The sequence below is a fragment of the Oxyura jamaicensis genome, chromosome 16, assembly GCF_011077185.1.
Source record: "Oxyura jamaicensis isolate SHBP4307 breed ruddy duck chromosome 16, BPBGC_Ojam_1.0, whole genome shotgun sequence".
Lineage (NCBI taxonomy): Eukaryota > Metazoa > Chordata > Aves > Anseriformes > Anatidae > Oxyura > Oxyura jamaicensis.
In genome coordinates this window covers 90,454-90,866 of record NC_048908.1, presented here as the reverse complement: position 1 = coordinate 90,866, position 413 = coordinate 90,454, and the positions used below count along the sequence as shown (strand labels likewise).

Below are 413 nucleotides of genomic sequence, written 5' to 3'. Positions count from 1 at the left end.
CTTTAACAACCCCTCCTGGAGCTGCTACCCACCCCCCCCACCCACCCCCCCCCAGCGAGCCCTGTACATCCCTTACCTGGGCAGCTTCCATCTCTGCTACCCGGTTTCAGGGCAGCAGTGCCAGGTGCAGTCCGGGGACCACGGCTCTGTGTACCTTAAAAAAAATAATTTTTTAGTAATAATAGCACTTTAAGCCTCCCCCACACCTCCACCCCCCAAACAACCAAACAAACTTTTTTCGGGGTATTTTTAGAGCTATTTGGTTCAACCCAGCCCGGAGGTTTGAGGGAGTTATTTTGGGGACTTCACCCCGGGACTCACCCCGACGCCCCCTTCCTTCCCCCAGGCTTTAATTTTAGGGGCTCCGCGTTACCTGCGCATCCCCCTGCTACCTGCGCGCCCTCCGCCGCCGC

The 413-nt window shown here is 57.1% G+C and overlaps 1 protein-coding gene across 2 annotated transcripts in view; it reads right to left on the bottom strand.

Moving 5' to 3' along the window:
• Positions 1-303, bottom strand: part of LOC118175192 (zinc finger protein 501-like) — a 6,145-nt gene extending 5,842 nt beyond the window's left edge. Inside the window, exon 1 of one of the 2 annotated variants that reach the window (XM_035341175.1) lies at positions 77-303. In XM_035341175.1, the coding sequence (XP_035197066.1) occupies positions 77-91 (15 nt within the window). In that variant the 5' untranslated portion in view covers positions 92-303. The remainder of the gene's footprint in view (positions 1-76) is intronic. The other variant, XM_035341176.1, reaches the window with a different exon arrangement.
• Positions 304-413: the final 110 nt, after the last annotated feature.